The sequence below is a fragment of the Leptopilina heterotoma genome, unplaced genomic scaffold (assembly GCF_015476425.1).
Source record: "Leptopilina heterotoma isolate Lh14 unplaced genomic scaffold, ASM1547642v1 Lhet_71, whole genome shotgun sequence".
In the NCBI taxonomy this organism is placed as follows: Eukaryota; Metazoa; Arthropoda; class Insecta; order Hymenoptera; family Figitidae; genus Leptopilina; species Leptopilina heterotoma.
Window position 1 is genome coordinate 473,275 of NW_025111165.1, and position 21,424 is coordinate 494,698.

At 22.1% G+C, this 21,424-nt stretch overlaps 1 protein-coding gene across 2 annotated transcripts; it reads right to left on the reverse strand.

Annotated features, from left to right (window-relative positions):
• Positions 1 to 172: 172 nt before the first annotated feature.
• LOC122510612 (ATP-binding cassette sub-family C member 4-like) lies at positions 173 to 19,460 on the reverse strand. Of its 2 annotated transcripts, none has more exons than XM_043625383.1 (16): positions 19,339 to 19,460; positions 18,967 to 19,070; positions 17,717 to 17,827; positions 15,273 to 15,666; positions 11,962 to 12,093; positions 11,465 to 11,656; positions 8,079 to 8,906; positions 7,625 to 7,930; positions 7,007 to 7,216; positions 4,365 to 4,866; positions 3,721 to 3,951; positions 3,365 to 3,595; positions 2,977 to 3,239; positions 974 to 1,413; positions 659 to 788; positions 173 to 572 (listed from the first exon to the last, which is right to left on the reverse strand). In XM_043625383.1, the coding sequence occupies exons 2-16, from the start codon at positions 19,038 to 19,040 to the stop codon at positions 357 to 359; spliced, it is 4,260 nt and encodes a 1,419-aa protein (XP_043481318.1). In that variant the 5' UTR covers positions 19,041 to 19,070; positions 19,339 to 19,460; the 3' UTR covers positions 173 to 356. The 2 variants fall into 2 exon arrangements, with proteins under 2 accessions (XP_043481318.1, XP_043481319.1); XM_043625384.1 differs by having other exon boundaries at positions 18,967 to 19,064; positions 19,339 to 19,361.
• Between the last annotated feature and the right edge of the window lie 1,964 nt (positions 19,461 to 21,424).

Here is a 21,424-nt window from a genome sequence, read left to right on the forward strand (position 1 = left end):
TTGAAATTTTTAAAATTGGAACAAATTTCAACGGAATTGAAATTAAAGTTTTGGAAAAAAAGACACAAAAATTTAGAAATTTCTTATATGTAAATTCTAAAAATTTAATTGTTTCCTATTTTATAATCAATAATTAATACTGGATTTTTAGTTTTTAATTTAGATTAAAATTTTTTATTAGAACTGATTCTCGATTACAATTATATAAAAAATAATTATTTCTATTTTTTTTTTTTTTGCTGATTCTTATTTTTTAGTATGTAAATTATAATTATGTTGTAGAATGTTTATGAATTGGCAAATGGAAACTAATGACTAGCAGCGAGTTATGAGAGTTCTTTTTTCTTTTTGAAATTTTATATTTTTGTAGTTTGCAAATTGTCAAAACCACTGTCATTGTCAATTGAATCAGAGTGCGTTAGATCGAGACTTCTTTGCACTATATTTCGCCGACAAGCCATTTCAGCCAATTGTGATAATGTTCTTGCTGTTTTTTCGCCAGTTTTCTGCACCATTTTTGAAAAGTATCCATTTGGATGGTCACTTAATAATTCATGGGGGCAGCCAAATTCCTGTTTTCAAAAAAAAGAGATATTGTACAATATTAGGTTTAAAAGTTGTTCTTGATATTTTTATTATTTATTTCTATTTATCTTACCACCATGTGACCTTTTTCCATGACAACAATCCGATCGCTGTCAATGACAGTATTTAATCTATGTGCCACTGTCAGTACGGTGCAATCTGTGAATTTCGTTCGTATCGTTTTTTGAATAAGACTGTCCGTACTGAAAATAAAATTCTACTGTTAGTACTCTTCAAAATCACATTTTTAATTAATTTTTTCTTTTTCAGAAAAATGAAGAAGAAGAAGAAAAATTGAAAGGCGCCTTAAATTCATCTACCGCGGAGGACTTTGCTTCTTCAAATGGTGAGTACCTAATTAAAAAATTTATTGGTGATGGGAACTTACTATGAATCGATGTTAGCAGTCGCCTCATCCAGCAAAAGAATTTTATTATTCCGTAAAATTGCCCTCGCTAGGCATATCAATTGTCGCTCTCCAACGCTGAAATTACTTCCACCAACGGCAACTTGCATGTCTAAGGAAAGATCACTCAGTTCCACTTCTCTCAAGGCATCGTAGAGTAAATCGTCTGAATATAATCCAAAAGGATCCAAATTGCGTCGAAGACTTTCGGAAAATAGAACCGGTTCCTGTGGTATTATCGATATTCGCGAACGTAATTCTTGTAGACCAACTAATTTTGTATCAACGCCATCAATTATCAATTCTCCCTCCAATCCCTCGTTGTAAAGTCGAAACAAAACTGATATCAGGGAGGATTTACCAGCTCCGGTTCTGCCAACAATTCCAACTCTCCATCCTGATTCTATCACCAAATTTAGATTCTGAAAAGAATTATTTGTTATTTGGATATTTGGTTCTGATAGTTGGTTATTCCTCGAGTTATTTAAGAAGAAGAACAGGATTGCAAAGAAAATTTTATTTTCTTCTTTCCTGATTTTCAGACAGAACTTTGACTTTTTCCCTGATTCTTACAAGAATATTTTTTAATTCACTCTAAAAATAATGTTGAATTTTAAGAAATTAGGGTTTTTCGAATTTCTGATAATTTTTAATAAATTTAAATTTTTTACCAAAACGTGGAGACTATTAAATAAGTAAAGTGTTTTTTAAGAGCCCAAAAATATTGAAGCTAAATGCCATAAAAGAGAAGAAAAAATATTGAATTTTAAGAAATTAGGTTTTTTGAATTTTTGATAGTTTTTAATAAATTAAAATTTTGTTACCAAAGAGTGGAGACTATTAAATCAGTAAAGTGTTTTTTAAGAGCCCAAAAATATTAAAGCTAAATGCCATAGAACAGAAGAGAAAATTTTGAATTTAAAGAAATTGGGTTTTTCGAATTTTTGAAAATTTTTAATAAATTTTAATTTTTTACCAAAAGGTGTAGACAATTAAATAAGTAAAGTGTTTTTCAAAAGCACAAAAATATTGAAGCTAAATGCCATAAAAGAGAAGAAAAAATATTGAATTTTAAGAAATTAGGTTTTTTGAATTTTTGATAGTTTTTAATAAATTAAAATTTTTTTACCAAAGAGTGGAGACTATTAAATCAGTAAAGTGTTTTTTAAGAGCCCAAAAATATTGAAGCTAAATGCCATAGAATAGAAGAGAAAATGTTGAATTTAAAGAAATTGGATTTTTCGAATTTTTGAAAATTTTTAATAAATTTAAATTTTTTACCAAAAGGTGGAGACAATTAAATTAGTAAAGTGTTTTTTAAAAAATCCACTTGTTTAGAATTCAATTTCATAAATTTTAAATAGTTTGAAAATTTTTTTGATTAAATATATATTGAAAAATACAACAAATTTCAAAAATGTTTCAATAAAAATAATTCAAGAAACTGACTTCTTCAGAATTTATTATTAAAAATTATTAAGATTCAACTATTCAAAAAATGCAATTTCAAACTTTTTGAAATTCAATCTATGAAAATAATATATATTAGTAATATTAATTTAACATTCTAAAAAATAAAAATAGTTACTTATAAATTATTTTAGAAAAACTAGTTAATATTAATGAAAAAACGGTTTCTGTATAATTTATTTTTTAAGAATTAAATTAATTTTAGAAAATTCATATCACTTTTGTTCTAATTAGTTCAAGTTTTTACTAATTTAAATTTAGAGAATAATTTTTCTGATAATATTATTACAAAAAAATAGAAATTAATTTATTTTCCATTATTTTGCGTAAATAATTATAAAAAAATTTTCCTATTTTTGATAAGTAATTATTTCATTCTTTAATTTTTCCCTGGCCAATTTTGCTTTTTCTGAATCTTGCCTAACTTGTGGCAACCCTGAAGAAGAAGAAGAAGAAGAAGAAGAAGAAGAGATATTTTATTTAGTAATATTAAAATTAGCTGCGTGTATAGTTACGTTGAGTACAACAGGACCACTTGATTTGTATTTTAAATTGATATTTTTGAGGATCATTCGTCCCTTTGTTGGCCATGTTGGTTGTATCGGAATTGAAGATTCCATTGGCTTTTCTTGTGGAAGATCAGTGTACTGCATAATTCTTTCCACTGACGTCATGTACGATGCCGTTTCCGCAAGACGTCTCACTCCGTATTGCAACATACCGGCCAAAATTAGTGACTGCGATATTGCTAATCCGACATTAGCACCGCTGCTTTCATCTAAAGAAACAGTTTTTTTTCAGTTATAAATTGAAATTACAAATTGAAACTACAAAATTAAATTATAAATTTAAATTACAATAGAAATTACAAATTTGTAATCACAATAAAATTTTACTACTTACGTATTAAAATTAGAGAAAATGTAACACAAGCAATAAAGACGCAAACAATAAGATCGAGATAATAGCCAAGGCAATTGATTGTTGCTACTATAAGACTCCAAGAGCTTGTGTGTGCATCTTGTAGGCCATCAAATTCTTTTCGTAATCGACCCTCCATTTCTACTCCACAACTTCTTATTGTTGTCAATCCATTGAGACTCGAAGTAATGTACGAAAATACTGGACTTTTACCTGAAATGACAAAATAATTTTATGTTTCTTAAATAAAAGTAATTTTAGTTTTTTTTTATTGAAAATAATATCAGTTTTTTTAAGTAAAATTTATATAAGTATTTTTTATATTTTCTAATACTTACTGACACCCTCGAGTCTCCTGAGTACTCGAGCACTTCTCAGGTAGTAATTTTTTAATTGATTGTAAAGTAACATCATTATTATAATGGGAATAATCATCCAATAATTGACAATTGTCACCATAACGAAAATACCCAACATGACGAAAAATATTTGCAATCCTTCGACAAGTGCATTAGGCAATAATTCATCCATTGTACCAACGTCTTTGGTAAATCTATTCAAAATTCGCCCTAAATTTGAATATTTATTAATTGTAGTTATGATTCTTGATGAAGAATTATTGCATCCAGATTCTTAAACTAAAAATTCACCCCTCAAAGAGAAAAAAAGAGAAACAAAAAATTCTCCCTTTAAAGAAAAAAAAGAGAAACAAAAAATTCTTCCTTTAAAGAAAAAAAAGAGAAACAAAAAATTCTCCCTTCAAAGAAAAAAAAAAGAAAAACAAAAAATAAATACAAAATACTCTAAGAAAAGAAAATAGAAAATAGTTAAAAAGAAAAAAAGGCGAAATAATTAAAGCAAAAGAAAAAAGAAAGTAATTAGAAGAAAATAAAAAATAGAAGAGGATGTAAAATTAAAAAAGGTAATGCATTTAAAAAATAGAACAACGGAATTAGAATCAGTAAATAATTTGTCAAATTACCAGATGAATTTGTATCGAAAAAATTCATATTGGCGTGTAGAAGATTGGCGAACATGGAATTGTGTAAATTTTTCCCGGCGATGGTGCACGAGGCGATGAATGAAGTTGCACGTAAAAAATTAATAACCATACAAAGTATTAAAAGAACACCGTAAATATAGATGCTGTTTGTCGTCGTTAAAAGGCCATTTTTATCGTATTGTAAAAATGAGAAGAAATGATTTTCATTTTTAATTGGTGACGTTTTGTTATTCTCAATGTCTGTTCGTAATGCCTCCAATTGATTCCAATAGCTGACCCAGTAATCCGAACCACTGGTAACAGCTTGCGAGAGTATCAAAAGAAATACAAGTGAAGGAATAACAAAACATTTTCCAGCTTGCGATAAGTAACGAAAGAATATATTTAAACCCATCGAACCCTTTTGCATTTCTTCCTCTTCTTCCTTATCTTCACTCGCAACATTAATTTGTTCCTGTGAAGTTGTACTGGTATTCAATTCCTGTGAAAATAAATGTTAAAATTAATAAAATATAAATAAAATAAAAAAATAAATAATATAATAATAAATTAATTAAATTAATAATAGTTAAGCTAAAACTGGCACCACCCACTTGAAAATTAAATTTTATTTATTAAATTTTGTATTTAATAATAATTAATGATAAAAGAAATACTAAAATTAATAATTACTAAATTATTTATACAATTAAATTAAATTTGAATTTGATTAAAATTTCTTGAAATAATTGAATTCTTTCGAAGAATTTTAATAAAATTTTTTTTATTAATTGCAATTTTCGGGGAATTAATTTAAAATGATATTAAAAATAATTGAAATTCAGCAATAATTTTATTATGAAAATAATAAAATTCTTGCGAAGAATTTTTTAAAAATCTTATTAAATAATTGATTTTGTTGGAAAAATTTCTAAGAAAAATGTATTTTAAACAATTAAATTCCTCTGAAAATATTATTTATGAAAATAATTGAATTTTATTAAAAATTTAAAATTATATTCAAAATAATTGAATATATCTAAAGTATTTTATTATTTATGAAAATAATTGAATTTCCGCAAAGAATTTTATATTATTTATGAGAATAATTGAATTCTTAAAAAATTTTTTTTACGAATTTAATAAAAATTTTTGAAAATAATTGAATTTTTTCAAGAAATTTTATTAAAATTGCATTGAAAATAATTGAATTCAATTAAAAATATATTGGAAAATAAAAACTTGAAATAATTTTAAAAAATTCAATTAAACTAAAAATTACTTCTACAGAATTGTTAGTTAATAGTCTGAAAAATTAAAATTTTTAAAGATTTTTAATTTGAAACCTTTTCAAAATTCAATTACTTTTAAAAATTCAATTATGGTTTAAAACTTTAACTAAAATTCATTTATAAATCAATTTTTAGTAGAAAATTCTACGAGAATTCAATTATTTAACTATAAAAATAAATATTTTATTAAACAATTGAATGTTTCTTAATGATTTTATTTCATAAAAAATTATATGAACAAATTTTTAAATAATTGAATTCTCTTGACGAATTTTAATAAAATTTTGAAGAATAATTGCTTTTTTCCAGAAATTTGATGAAAATTGTATTAAAATTAATTGAAATTCTGCCAAGAATTTTATTAAAAGTTTTGAAAATAATTGAATTTCGGAGAAAATTTTTATTATTTATAAAGTTAATTGAAATTTTGACAAGAATTTTTGTAAATTTTTATGCATAATTGGATTTCTGCGAAGAATTTTATTAAAATTATTTTGAAAAAAATTGAATTGTTACGCAAAGAATTGCATTCAAATTTTTGAAAATAATTGTATTCTTTAAAGAAATTTAATTAAAAATGTATTGAAAATAATACTCAAATTCTAATAAATAAATTGTAGCAAAGATTATTAAAATAATTAAATTTCTTTGATAAATTAAAAAAAATCTTTAAGAATAATGACTTTTTCGAGGAATTTCATTAAAATTGTATTAAAAATAATTGAAATTCAGCATTGAGTTTTATTATTTATGTAAATAATTGAATAATATATGAAAATACTTTGTAAATAATTAAATTCCTGTAAAATTGTCATAATTTATGAAAATAACGAAAAGTTTGCGTAGAATTTTATTAAAATTTTTGTTAACTAATTGAATTCTTTTGGTAATTTTTATTAAAGTAGTAGATATTAAAGATCATTGAATTGAGGAAAGTTTTTGAAAATAATTAAAATTTTTCCAACAATTTTATTAAAATTTTTGAAAATAATTGAATTTCTGATTAGAATTTTACTACTTTTGGAAATAATTGAATTTCTGCAATAATTTGTAATTGCTTCAAAATTTAATTTGTTTTAGTGTTTTTAACTAAAGTTCTTCTATAAATCGATTATTTTTTAATAAAACTAGTTAAATTAAACATTTTTCACTTTATTACAGAGAAAATTTTTACTCTGCAGAATTTAAAAAAATTCTTTTTGAATTTGAATAAATTTTGGGGGTAATCCAGCCCCTCAATTTTAGTATAAATCAGGCTGGGAAGATTTTTTTAAAATGAAAATTCAACAAAAATATAAGTGAATTAATTCTTTGTATAATAATTAAATTAAATAGTGGAATTTTTTTTACCGAATTAGAATTATTTGATTTTTTCGACGAGCGACTCAATGTTCGTCTTCTGAAACTGGTTTTTTTATTTTTTCCCTTCGATGAACTTTCATCAGCTTCATCTTGTTCAGTGTCGGCTAATTCGTCGTCTGTTTGACTCTCCAAAATCTTCATGTATTCCGAGTCCAATGAATGAATGTCGTTATAGCAACCTTGAAATCTGATAGTTCCCTGCAATATTTTTTTTTTAATTAATACCTAATAATTTTTTAATTATTTTGCTAATTTCTTTGAGAATATTTTTTTAATTATTACTGCAAAATTATTGGAACGAATATAAAATTTTCAGACTGAACTTTGAATAATGTTTTGCTGTGTCGAATTATTATTTTCATAATTAATTATAATTTTTATTTTTTAGGTGTTTAAAATTTTAAATTGAATAAATTTTGGTTTTATCGAAATTGGAAATTTTTATAAATCCCGTAATTATTCTTATTTTGTTTTGTTTTTTGTTATTTTCTTTTTGTTTTAATTTCGGAGACATTTTTAGAGGCGATTTTAGAGGCAATTTTAGATGCAATTTTAGAGTCTGTCTCCTTTGGAGTATACTTAAATTTAATCCCACATTGCACTTACTCGTTCGATAATGGCGACAATATCAGCACGTGGTAGAAAATGGATTTGATGAGTGGCGAGAATACGAGTTTTCCCTTTGAGATATTCTAAAATGCATTTTTGAAATAAATCCTGTCCCACGTGAGTGTCAACGGCACTGAGTGGATCGTCCAAAAGATAGAGATCAGCTTGTCTATAAACTGCTCGCGCCAAATTGACACGAGCTTTCTGTCCACCTGAAAGTGTCGCTCCACGATCTCCCACGTGTGTCATATCCCCGTATGCGAATTGTTTAAAATCTGGTTTCAAAGCGCACACTTTCGTTACCTTCAATGAAATCAAATAATTAGCAAAAAAAGAATATTCCCAAAGTTTCGAATCTACAAATGCACGACATTTTTTTTAATTCCTTTTAATTTGTATTTTACTAAAAAAAATTATAAATCCTGATTTTCAGTATTCTCATATTTCTTACCTCGTCATATCGGGCCTTATCGTACGGATTTCCAAACAAAATATTCTCCCTGATTGTACCGGTAAATATCCAAGGCACTTGACTAGCGTAAGAAATTTTCAAATTTGGATTATCAATGTAAAAGCCACGAAAAATTTCACTCTCCGATTCTCCATTTTTGTACTTCTGTCGGAGTGAAACATTCCCAGCGCCCAGTGGCAGTTCCTTCAGTAAAAGATGTAATATTGCCGATTTTCCCGAACCAACTGGACCGACGAGTGCACAAAGTTGTCCCGGCGGTACTTTTAGAGAAACATTGCAAAGCGTTGGTGGCAATTGGCACGATACCCAATTAGCACAAACTCTACTAAGTTCAATTTTTACAGGATTATTCTCCTCATTTTCTGCCTGTGCAATTTTACCGTTCTCCGTTTTGCCAAAATAGAAAATATCATTATTTCGAAATTCCATTTTATTTCTGTCGAGATTATTCTTCTTCACGTCCGTCAGTGGAGTTATCTCTTCCAATAGGAGGAATTGTTCTAAACGTTTTATTGAAACTAACATTTCTGATAAGTACTGTAGACCATTTGGTATGTAAATGGACATTGCTCTTTGTAAAATATTACAGTAAACGGCAATTGTAAAACTTATTTCCGAATTAAGTTTGTTACCTGTTAATACGAATACTGATAGTGTTACAAATAATATTGCTCGTTCGGTGAATACCATTCCACTCAAGTAAGTTGCTCGGACAATTGCCATGTAGATGAGATTTAGTACTTCCTTGGCGCGAAGGAGTGAGACCATTTTTTCGAATGATTTTTCCCAGGCGTACATTTTCACCACCTGGAAATTTTTTTTTATTATTATTATTGCAAATTAATGTAAAACTAGCAACGATTCTAACTAACTAAATTTTTAATACCTTTTTTTAAATAAAATTAGCAATTTTAAAAATAATAGAATTTAAAAATTTACTAAATTAAAATTTTTGTTGAAAACACTAAAAAAATTCAATTTTCGAGAAATTACAAATAATTGCAGAAATTCAATTATTTTAAAAAAAAAAAAATAAAATTCAACTATGTTCAAAATTTGAAAAAATTCTCCTAAAAATCCCAATTATCTTTATAAATAACAAAATTCTTCTCCAAAGTTCAATTATTTTCATAAATGTCAAAAAAAAAATTCTTGTCCTAATTTCAATTTTATTTTCAAACATTTTTCTAATTTCAATTATTTTCAAAAATAAAATGCATTTTTCTAATTTCAATGATTTTCAATATCTACTATTTTAATAAAATTTCCCAAAAAGAATTCAATTATTTTTTTAAAAAAAATAATGATAATTGCAAACATTTAATTATTTTCATAAATAATAAAAATTTCACAGGAATTCAATTATTTTCATAAATAATAATAAAATATTTTTAAGAAATTCAATTATTATTTTCATAAAAAATAATTTTAAATTCTAGAAAATAATAACTGAATTAAAATGATGAAAATAATTTTAATGAAGTTACAGTAACAATATTCTTATGATGAAAAATAATTATTTTATTTTTCGAACAACTTTAATAATTATTATAAAACATGAAGAAATCGATCACTCCGAGTCGAAGACTCGGAGCAATCAATTTCTTCATGTTTTATAAAAATACTTTTATAAGTTGTTTTATTTAAAAAAAAGTTTGAATTTAAAATGTTTGCCTTAAAATTTTTATTTTAATTCCTGTGGAAAATCCTGTTTAAAAATAAGATTAAGAATAGGAATATTGTACAAATATTTTTCTTCTTTTTCTAAAACAAAATAATAATTTTGTTAAAAAAAATTGTGATTCATAAAGAAATATAATGCAAAATAAATAAATTTTCTATTTCTTAATCACAGTTGTTTAACAATTTTCCAATTTTGTTTAGAAGTAAAGAAGAAAAATCTGGATAATTTCAATTTGACAAAACATAATATTTAACAAAAATTTTGTCTTTTAATAAAAAGAAGTAAAACAAATGTTGATGATTTCTATTTGTCATTACAATTTTGAATTAATTATAAAATAAATTAAATTAATAAATTTCTACAGAAGAAAAAATTTTTGGTTTTTAATTCGTATTAAATTTTTGGTTTTTTTTATTAGTTTTTTTATTATTATTAATTTTTTTCTTAGAATTTCATTAAATTTACAATTCAAAATATTGAAAAAGAATAATTTTCATAATTAAAGAAAATTATTTAAACAAAAAATTATGAAACAAAAAGTAAACAAAAACAACTAACTTCAAACTGCGAACAGACGATCGGAATATAAATTATTAATATATGAATTCTGTGGAAGAAAGGCATAACAGCATAACTGACATTTTTATCAAATTTGAGATAACATCAGATTTGTATATATTTAATATTGCTCTTCAAAGTTCAATAGCTGAAAAATCATTAAAATGGTTATTAATGTAGAAAATAATGGAAAACATAATCGCATAATTGCGTTTTTGACAAAAGGAGACCAGCATAATAACATAACTGCATTCAGCTTAAAAAACAATTGACATAATTAAAAATGAAAATAACCTTTATGAATAAAAACAATAAGAATTTTGTAATAAAATGTTTTTAGTAAAATACATTTTTCGTACTTTAAATTAAATATATTTATTTTAATAAAACTGGAACAAATTTTTTATAGCATAAATTGTGCATTTAATTATGTACTAATTTTTAAGGGTATTTCTATTCTAAAAAATTTTGGAAAGTATTTCAAAAAATAAATTGAAAAATTCTTCAAGTTGAACAGTAAAGTAAATTTTTTCTTCGTTTCAATAAATTAAAAACATTTTATAAAAAAATAAATTTTATAACTAAATAAACTCTTATAATTTTTTCTAACGAATTAATAGTTTAATTTGTCTTTGTATGAAAAATTTTTTTATTATGACAAATCAAACCAAAATAAATTGTGACATTAAATGTGTCTGAAGTTGGACTCATAAAAAATCTGAACTTGCATAACCGCATAAGTGCAATAAAACTCATGATTCCGATGAAAAATTATCAAAATTTATATCAAATCGTGTGTTTTATTAAATGTTATAAAAGAGTTTTGAAAATATATTAAATAATAATACTAAATGCAAAAGACCGAACAAATCTGTTGATTTTCTGAATTGACAGAAGTGAGAGAACATTAAAATTAATTTATCTCGAAATCATGACAAATGCAGTTATGCTGTTATGCCTTTCTTCCACAGAATTTTAATAAAACAGTAGAATGTATCGCATTAAAATGAATGTAAAAATAGAATGTAAGGAAAATTTTTAGTTTTTTTCATATTTATTGAAATTTAAATTTCCAGTGATTAAAATATTGATTTTTAATAAAAATTATGTGGGAAAATCTTACCTGAATACCTTGTACCAATTCGTTCATGCGCTGAACTCTTCTATCCGTTAAGGGAGCAATTTTGGTTCTCAATTTATTGCTAATGTAGGACAGACAAATTTGAATCGGTGCTGAAAGTACAATTACAGTTGCGAGAGCTGCAAGCGTAGAATATCCCACATATTGCCACATAATGCAAGCAACAATTATTACCTGTTAATAAAAAAATTAATTAATAACTAAATTAATTATAATTAAGTCAATTAATAATAATTGAATAAATTAATTAGAATTAATTAAATTAATTATAATTTACTAACATAATTATAATTAACTAAATTTAATCCTAATTATTATTTATAACCCAATTAATAAACAATTAATTAGGTAATTAAAAATCAAAATTAAGGAATTAAAATCAAATTAGGAAAATAATTTTACAGGGAATTCAGAAAAGGTGATATTAATGATTTTGAAATATAAATATTAAATTTATTTATAATTTACTTTAAACTTACTTGAAAAGGCATTATCCAAATGTTATGGAGGAACATGAATGTTAAATCAAAGCGACCAACATCATTGCTAAGAAGATTTACTATTTGTCCCGCTGCCGTTTTGTCGAGGGCTGATTTACTAAGTCTCAGGAGCTAAAAAACAGAATTTAATTTATTGACTATTAATTTTTTATTATTATTATTATTAATTTTTATTTCATTATTTTTATTTTCATTTTTATTATTAATTAATTTAATACTTAAAAATATTTTCATTTTTATAATTTCTTTAAATTTGGAAATGAACTCCAATTTATAATTATTTTTCATAAAAATAAGAAAAAATAATTATTCGTTTAAGGCTACTTGAACCATTATGACGTCACAATTTTAAAACACATGCTTTGCACAAACTGTGACGTTATAATGATCCAAATGCCCTAAAATTAAATTTTAATAATTTAATTTAATTTCGGGATTTTAATATTATTTAATGTAAATTTAAAAATAAAACATGCAATTTTTATTTTTGAAAAATATATTTTTATATCTATATTAAGAAAACATTGCGCGCAGTAGCAAAAACTTTGCATATTTTGCAAATATTTGTTATTCAACAATTAATTTTAATTCTTAACATCTTAGAGAGAATTTTAATGTAATTTAATAACTTGAATAAATTTAAAAATTTTTTTACAAAATTTCTGCTGTTTGCTTTGCTTTGAATCAAAGCTATAAGGAAGTTAAAATCGAAAATTATAAATGTAGGGTCAAACATAGATAACAATAAAATTAGAAAAAAAAATCGTTTCATTGAAGATAATATTTTGTTTATAATTTTTTTTTTTTTTGAAACATTTCTTTAGAAAATAATTACGAAACTATTTCCTCTGATTTATAAGAGAAAATAGAAATAATATTTAATAATAAAACGTTATTTCTCTTTAGCGAGCTTTAGACGATTTCCTTATTGAAGATAATTTTAAATTCCTGTATAAAAAAAATTATCTGCGACAAAAATAGATTATAGAAGTTAAAGAACGTAATATCGATCGAAATAAACGTTTCTTTATTGTTGCTGAAAAATTTAGGAAATCAATTATTAAGTTTGCTTTGTCTATTTTATTACCTACTATATTAATTATTATTATTTCGTTTATTTCGTTGAAAATAGATAATTATCGAAGCTCCTATGTATTAAAACGTGTATGAACATTCGCGAGGGTCATTAACAGTTATCAGCAAAGTTCGACACAAGGTCTGTGAATAATAATTTGGTTAAAAATTGCAAATTTCAATGTTAAACTAGGAAACACGGGTATTTAACAATTCTTTATAATTTATTATTCAATTTTTTTTTTTTTGACTCTAGAGGAATTTTTGAAGTTCCTTTAGTGAAAAATTGAAAATTATCTACGAAATATCGTGTTCAATATTGCCCATTAATATTGGGGCAATATTGTCACAAATTTTGAGAGAAAATATTTTTATTATTTCCACCCTGTGGGAAGATTGCCTGGTAATGTTGGCACAACATTGACAGGCACACTGCAAAAAAGATTTATTTGATTCTAATAATATTGATTATTTGACTATTATTATCAATCAAATATTTACTTGAATCAAACAATTTTTATTTGAGTCAATTAAATGGTTCAATTAATATTTGTTTGAAATACTAAAATTAATTATTACAGGGTTGCCAGAAGTCAGGGAATTCAGGGAAAAGTCAGGAATTTTCATTAAAAGTACTGGAAAAAATTAAATTTTTAGAATTTATATGAACATTCTGAGTTTTGGTGTATTTTGTTTAATAAAGATCTTTGCAAAATTTCAATTATTTTCAAAAATTTCCCTCATTTCAATTATTTTTAATATCTACTATTTTAATAAAATTTTACAAAAGAATTCTATTATTTAAACAAAATTTTATAATAAAGATTTTACAGGAATTCAAATACATACCAATTTTTTATATATTTCTTCCCACCAATTCAATAATTTTTAATGAAGTTTTTCCAAATAATAAATTCAAATATATTCAGAGAATTAAAAAAATATTTCTGAAAAATTTAATTATTTCGAAAAATTTAAATAAAATTCTTTTAAAAATTTTATTATTTAAAAAAATTAGTACTAAAAAAAATGTTGAGAAAATTCTTTACAGGATTTAGTTAATAAACTTGCAATTTTAATAAAATTTCTCTATACAATTCAATTATTTTCAATACAATTCTTCTTGAGAATTCAATTATTTTCACAAATAATACATTTTTTATGGGAATTCAATTATTTAAAAGAAATTTGAATTAAATTTTTCGCTAGAAATCAATTATTTTTATAAATAATAAAATTTTTCTTGAGAATTCAATTATTTTTACAAATAAAATTCTTTACAGGAATTCAATTCTTTAAAAAAATGTTTAATAAAATTCGTTGCAAGAATTCAATTATTTTCATAAATAACAAAACTTATCGGAGAATTTCAATTATTTTTTATACAATTTTAAATACAATGACAGAAAATTGCATTTATTCTTAAAATTTTTTTTTAAAATTCACCGAAAGAATTCAATTACTTTTAAAAATTTTGATAAAATTCTTCATAAAAATTCAATTTTAAGAAATATTCAATTATTAAATAAATTATTTATTTTTGTATATACATAATTGAACTCTCGAAAAATTATCTAATAAAAATTTATTAAAAAATGAATTTAAGGTTTCAGTAATTAATAATAATTAATTACTAATAAATAATTAGCAATTAATTAGTAATAATTATTAGTATTAGTATTAATTATTAGTAATTAATTAGTAACTAATTAGGAACAATTATTAGTATAAATAATTATCAATTAATTAGTAACAATTGTGCAGTAATAAATAATTAGTATAAATAATAATAGTAATTAATTGGTAATAATTATTAGTAAATAAACAACTATACTCTCTAAATCTGAATTAGTAGTTTTCTATTATTGAAATAATGTGGTTTCGTTTAACAAATTGAATGAGTTCATTAAAATTAAATTAAAGTTAGTAAAAATTAATAAAAAAAAAAATTATTTTAATTACTAGTAAACATTTAGTAATTAATTAATTAAAATTAAATTAAAATTAGTAAAAATTAGTCAAAACTATTAGTTATTATTAATTATTTTTGACTAATTTTAATTTAATTTTAATTAATTAATTACTAATTTTTTACTAATTAAAAAAAATTTTTTTTACTAAGTTTTACTAATTTTAATTTAATTTAAATTAATTAAATAATTAATTACTAATTATTTACTAATTGTTTCTACTAATTGTCAGTTGAAAATATTTACCTTTCTGTAAACAAGAGCAGAGCACGCTACTCTTACTCTCATGCCCATGTGTTGAGAAAATTGATTAGTGTGATGCATAAATGCACAATTGAGATAAAGCACAATTACTAATCCAGCGGCGTAACCCAGTACTTCCTCCTTTGTTTCTGTGCCCCCTTGTTCGCCATCTTTAAAATAGCCGATCACCCATTTTTGAAGAACTGGCATAATTGTTTGTACTATGAGAATAAAAAGTAATAGAAAAAATGCGTGAACCACTAGAGACCACTTGAAACATCTAATTAGAGCCCATATCAAATTTGGCATTTTTCCTTTTTTCTTCACTTTCCTGCCATCCGTTTCTTTTAATTCGTATTCTAGTAATTTCAATTTTTCAAGCTCCTTGTCCCACTCTCTATAAAAAAAATTAATTTATATTATTGTAAAATGCCTAATGAACAAACATTCGACACTAATGAATATTATATTACTAATCACTGCCTAATTATTATTACTAATTAACATTATTACTAAATGTCTAATTAATATTATTAATTAACGCCTGATTATTACTGATAAATGACTAATTAATATTGTTACTAAATGCCTAATTAATATTACTAAATCCCTAATTAATATTACTAAATCCCTAATTAATATTATAACTAAATGCCTAATTAATATTAGCAATAAATGCCTAATTATTATTGTTACTAAAAATGCCTAAATAATATTAGTAATTAACATTATTACTAAATCAGATTTGCCACAAAAATTTAACTTTATTTTTCTCTGATTTCCAGAAAAAATTTTGACTTTTTCCCTGACCCTAATGAATATTTTAATTCACTCTAAAAATTATTCGATACTCAAAAAATTTTTCTATTGCATTAATTTACGAATTTCTTCAGTTGTAAAATTACTCGAAAACATCAATATTTTGTTTTTAAATAAATAATTTATAATATAATTATTTTCCCACAGCAATTAAAATTTTCAAAAATTTCAAATTTAAACCTTCTTGAAATAGAACAATTAATAAGAATATTATTATAAAAAACCGAGTGATAAAATCATTATTTTATATTATAATATTTATAATATAATTTATTTACTGTAACTTTTTCAAAATTATTTTCATTTCAATTCAATTATATTATTATCGACAGAATTTTTAAATAAAATTCTTTTTTAAATCAATTATTTTTAATAATTTTTAAAAAAGTTCTTTGAGAATTTTCAATTCCAATTTTTTACAATTCATTTTTACGAAATTTCATCGATTATTCGGAAATTCTTCAATTAAAAATATATTTGAAAATGAAAACTTCAAATAATTTAAAAAAATAAAATTCATTCTACAGAATTGTTAGTTAAGTATGAAGAATTCAGATTTTCAAAAATTTTAATTTGTAACCTTTTCAAAAATAAATTATTTTTAAAAATTAATGCTACAATGCTTTTAATATTCAATTATTATCTAAAATTGTACTTGAAATTTATTTTTAAAAAAATTTCTATTACAAAATTCTATGAAAAATTTTGAATACAAAAATAATTAATTTAATAATTCAATGTTTCTTAAAATTGAATTCTCATAAAGAATTTTATCAACAAATTTTTAAGTAATTGAATTGCTTCGACGACTTTTAATAAAGTTTTTTAAAATAATTATATTTTTCGAGGAATTCGATTAAAATGTATTAAAAAAAAAATTGAATTTCTGTAAAATTTTTATTATTTATGATAGCAATTAAATGTTTACGTAGAATTTTATTAAAATATTAGATATTTAAAATAATTGAATTGAGGACAATTTTTGAAAATAATTAAAAATTCGACAAGAATTTTATTAAAATTTTTGAAAATAATTAAATTTCGGAGAAGAATTTTATTATTTATTTAAAGATAATTGAAATTTTGATAAGAATTTTTAAAAAATTGTTGAACATAATTGAATTTCTGCAAAGAATTTTATTACTTTTGAAAATAATTGAATTTCTGAAAACATTTGTAACTTCTCTAAAATTCAATTTTTTTAGTGTTTTTAATTATAATTCTATAAATCCGTTTTTTAATAATTAATTAAATATATTTGAAAAAATTTAACTAATTTATTTGAAAAGAAATTATTGTCAGAAATAGAAAAAATTCAAGGTTTTGTATTAGAATTTAGAAATTCAGAATTTTCTTATGAATTCTAAAAATTTAATTTTTTCCAGTACTCTTAAGAAAAATCCCTGACTCTTCCCTGATTAATTCTACTTTTCCTGATTTTTCCCTGACTTCCCTGCGAGCAGTAGTATTATCCTGTGAATTCCTAATTAATATTATAAACAAATAACTAATTAATTTTATAAATTACTGCCTAATTAATTTAATAAATTTTCCTCAATCGATTAATATTTTTTGTTTCTATTTAATTTAAATTAACCATTTATTAATCACAATTAAATTTTTTTCACCTTTCTAACTTGTTTCCTACATATTGAGATTTATCTGTTTCCAGTGGTTCAAACAAATCTGTCATCTGCAACTCTTGCTTTATTCCTTTATATAATAATTTTCTCAACCACCTGCAAAGTAATTACATTAATTACTTTTAAAACCAATTTTTCGAGATTTTAAAAATACTTAATAAAAAAAACCCTTAAAAATATTCCATTACATTTTTAATACATTCTTCAAATTCACTTTATTAATTAATGATAATAATAATAATAATAATAATAATAAAAATAATAATATTATTTATTTATTTTCCTTTTCTTTGTTTTGAATATTCGTTTTAAAAAGTACAGGGAAAATAGTATTTTTTTTCTATTTGACATAGAAAAAAATAAATGTGTCTTTGTGTAAAAGTTTACAAGGTAAATTATAAAAAGAAATAATATACGCATTTTGTTGTTCACAATTATATAGAATAATTTGACATTTGTTAACCAATTGAAAACATATATGTAAAGGTTATTTAACTGTGATAACAATTTTTTTATCTATTCAAACTACACTTATCATATTATATTTCTTGGGAGAATATTAACATTAGATTATATTATGAAATATAGCATTTAAGCAAAAATCTATTATTCTGTGAAAAAGTGGTATATTTACAGGAGCACTTTTTCATACTCAAAATAATTTTATTTGATAAAAAAAAATTTTATTACACTATATTTTCTTTTAATGAAAATTTCAATTTTCATTTTAAAAAAATAGTGTAATAAAATTTGTTTTTCCAGGAGAAGGAAAATTTTTTCCAGTATGCATTGAAAACAAAGTATAAACAATGTGAAGAAAAAAATGTATTAAAAATATAATAAAGTGGAACTACTTATCACTAACAAAAAGAAACACTTATATATGTGTCACATAAAAATGGTTTTATTTTAATAAGAGGAAAAAAATTAATAAATTATTTTGTAATAATAAATATTTTATTTATGAATAGATTTCACATAAAAATTAAATTTTAAATAGGAAACAGAAAAAGGAAATTAATAAACTATTTTCTTTCATTTTTGAATATGTATGAAAATAATAGTTAAATAAGTAAAAGATAAAAAAAAATTAAGGAAATATTTTTTAATAATGAATATTTAAAAAAAAAATACTATTTCAGTAAGTAAAAAGTAAAAAAAATTAATCAATTTTATAATAATAATTATTATTAAAATTAAAATTAAAAAATTAAAATACTTGAAATATTACGTACCAAAAATTAAGTTTACTGATGATATTTGCATTTTTAAGTGGACTCGATTTTTGTTGAATTTCAGTGCTATCCATTTTAATGCGTTTGAAAAATTGTCACTATAACTTGAATTTAATTTAAAACTGAAGTTAATTTATTTTGTTAACTTATTTGAATTTACAAAGTTCAAAAATTAAATAAATTATTTAATTGAATTCAAATTAATTAGTTAAACTTTAATTAATTTAATTTAATTTAATTAATTTAATTAATTTAATTAATTTAATTAATTTAATTAATTTAATTAATTTAATTAATTAATTTAACTTTAGTTAATTGAGCTTATATTAATTAATTGATCGCAATTCTAATAAAATAAAAGAACTGAATTACACATTTGAACAAATTATTCCTCGATAAATTGAACAATTATTGTTTAATAGAAAAAAAACAACGGAAACAAAATTTTTTTTTGAATTATTATCTTAATTATTGAAAATAAAAAAAAGTTTTTAAAAAAAAGAGTTAATTGTCACTTGTGGGTAAAAAATACATTTTCGAGTCAACGTTCAGAGTAGAACTGAATTGGTAGAAACATGTGTAGTTCTTATAAGTTAACACGTGACATGTGTCGTGCGCGTCTTAAGTTGAACTGATACAGATAATAAATATAATAATAAAAAATAGAAAATGATTAAGTCAAATACATTTTCATGGAGTGAAATGAATAAATTTATGCTGATGTCATTTTATATATATATATATATACATACGCGTTTGTGTGAAATGACATATTAATTCATTTTCAACAAATTGTTTGATAATCTCGTGCAATTATTGGAGAAAATTTTTTACTTTAATCAACATTTTATTGTCGTTGATGATTTTACAATTTTCCCCACTTTTTTTTATGGAAAAATTTCAATTAATTATAAACTCAAATTAAGCGGAGATTTTTTTTTTTATTTAGTTAACGCTATTGGAAAAATTAATTTGACTGAAATAATCGATTAAAAATTAAAATAATTTTCCTTTCAGTTACGAATTAATTTATTAATTAAAATTAATTAGAATAAAATTAAATTTATTAATAGTAAGTAATAAGTAATAATAAATAAATAATAAATAAAAAATAAAATAATAAAAAGAAATAAATAAAATTAAAATTAATTAAAAAAAAATTTTCTACTAAAATTTCTAATATTGTAAAAAATAAAATATAATTTTGTGTAATTTTTGGGATCATTCATAATTTTTTATACCAAAAAAAAATTTATTTGACTCAAATATAACTACTTGTCTATAAATAAATATTTACTTGACTCAAATAATTTTTGATTAAATGAAATAAATTGTATTTGAAGCAAATACTATTTCCGAGACTATTTCATTGACTCAAATAAAAATTATTTGACTCAATAAGTAAATATTTAATTGATAGCCAAGTAATTCGTTATATTTAAATCGAATAAATTTTTTTTCAGCGTAAAGAAAAATGTATGAGGACAAAAATTAAACGAACTTTAATAAATGCCAATTTTATTATATTTCTTTCTATTCAAAATTGAGTAGAGAGAATATTTTTTTTGTCTGAAAATATTAATTTGTAAGATTAATATGTCAGAATTTTAAGGAAATAATTAATCTCTCAAAATTTAAATTGGTATGAAAAATCCACTAATTAAAATTTTAAGTAATTACTTTTTTATTTACTATTCAATTATTATTATTATTAATGTTATTCAATATTTATTTATTTAATTATAGATTATTAACAATAAAAATAAATTAATAACTGATTTAAAGTAGTAAAAATTAATAAAGAATCAAATTAACAAATTTACTATTAGTAAATAAAATTAGTATAAAATTAAAAACTTTTTAATTTATTATTCTATTTTTGGAAATTGTTTTTTAAATTATTGTAATTTAGTTTCAAATTATTTTTTACTAATTTAAACTAGTAAAAATTTCTAGTAATTTACTTTTTTTTTTAATTTTGAAGTACATTTATATTGTTTTGAAACTTACTGCTGATTAAATTTCCCGAAGACGTTAAATTTCAATTATAAATGTGTTGTTATTCGCTAATTATTAATTAGTAATCCATCAGCGATTTTGATAATCCGAGGTAGTCTAATCTTAGCGGAGACATTTACGATTATATATTCATAGGAGAGGGAGGAAAGCATTTTTTTTTCAAATTTAAAAATTTTTACTTAGAATTCTTCAAAAATGCTTCAAAATAATTTTGAAAAGTAAAAAATTTTTACAAAAAAGCTTCAAAATAATTTTTGAAGAATTCTAAGTAAAAAATTTTTAAATTTAAATAAATTTTTAAATTTTAGAATATAAAATTTATTTCAACTAAATTTGACAAAATTTTCAAATAAGTGAAAATTTAATGAATTCTTTTAAATTTTTATGTGAATTTATCTTTCAAAAATTTTAATTACAATTTTTCAAAAGACTAATGTTC

What these genes read in the sequence shown, in the direction of transcription:
- LOC122510612 (XM_043625383.1), bottom strand. Translation starts at nt 19,040, where the DNA reads ATGGATAGCACTGAAATTCAACAAAAATCGAGTCCACTTAAAAATGCA. An exon ending in ATTTTCTCTAATTTTAATAC is followed by an intron (nt 3,240 to 3,364) that starts GTAAGTAGTAAA and finishes CTGTTTCTTTAG; the next exon opens with ATGAAAGCAGCGGTGCTAAT. An exon ending in TGGAAAAAGGTCACATGGTG is followed by an intron (nt 573 to 658) that starts GTAAGATAAATA and finishes TTTTGAAAACAG; the next exon opens with GAATTTGGCTGCCCCCATGA.